At 57.1% G+C, this 280-nt stretch overlaps 1 protein-coding gene across 1 annotated transcript in view; it reads left to right on the top strand.

Annotated features, from left to right (window-relative positions):
- Positions 1-25: 25 nt before the first annotated feature.
- The window catches only part of LOC119585581 (ribosome production factor 1-like), a gene marked incomplete at its 3' end in the record, with an annotated part of 12,063 nt that continues 11,808 nt past the window's right edge, over positions 26-280 (top strand). Inside the window, 1 exon segment of the mRNA XM_037934249.1 lies at positions 26-280. Coding sequence (XP_037790177.1) covers positions 241-280 — 40 coding nt within the window.

The following is a 280-nucleotide window of genomic DNA, read 5'->3' as shown; positions in this document are numbered from 1 at the left end:
TTGAGGTTCCCACAACGCGCGAACGGATCGGGACGAGTCCACCCAAACACACGAGTCGCGACGAAAACAACTCGTGGCCGAAGGAGATTTTTTTTCCCTTTTTTCACGTAATTTCGCTTTAAGGAAGGACCGGGGATTGCGTTCGCCTCCCGGGCAAGCGCGCGAGTTATTCCAGACTCCCGGCGGAGGAGAGTAGAAGCAGGTCAGGCAGCGAGAGAGGAGGGAGAAGAGGCGAGAGCGATGGGCCGCAGACACAGGCACGTGCAGTACGAGAAATACG

Source organism: Penaeus monodon, chromosome 20, assembly GCF_015228065.2.
Source record: "Penaeus monodon isolate SGIC_2016 chromosome 20, NSTDA_Pmon_1, whole genome shotgun sequence".
Lineage (NCBI taxonomy): Eukaryota > Metazoa > Arthropoda > Malacostraca > Decapoda > Penaeidae > Penaeus > Penaeus monodon.
The sequence above is the reverse complement of the archived record's forward strand: the minus strand, read 5'-3'. Positions and strand labels throughout refer to the sequence as shown.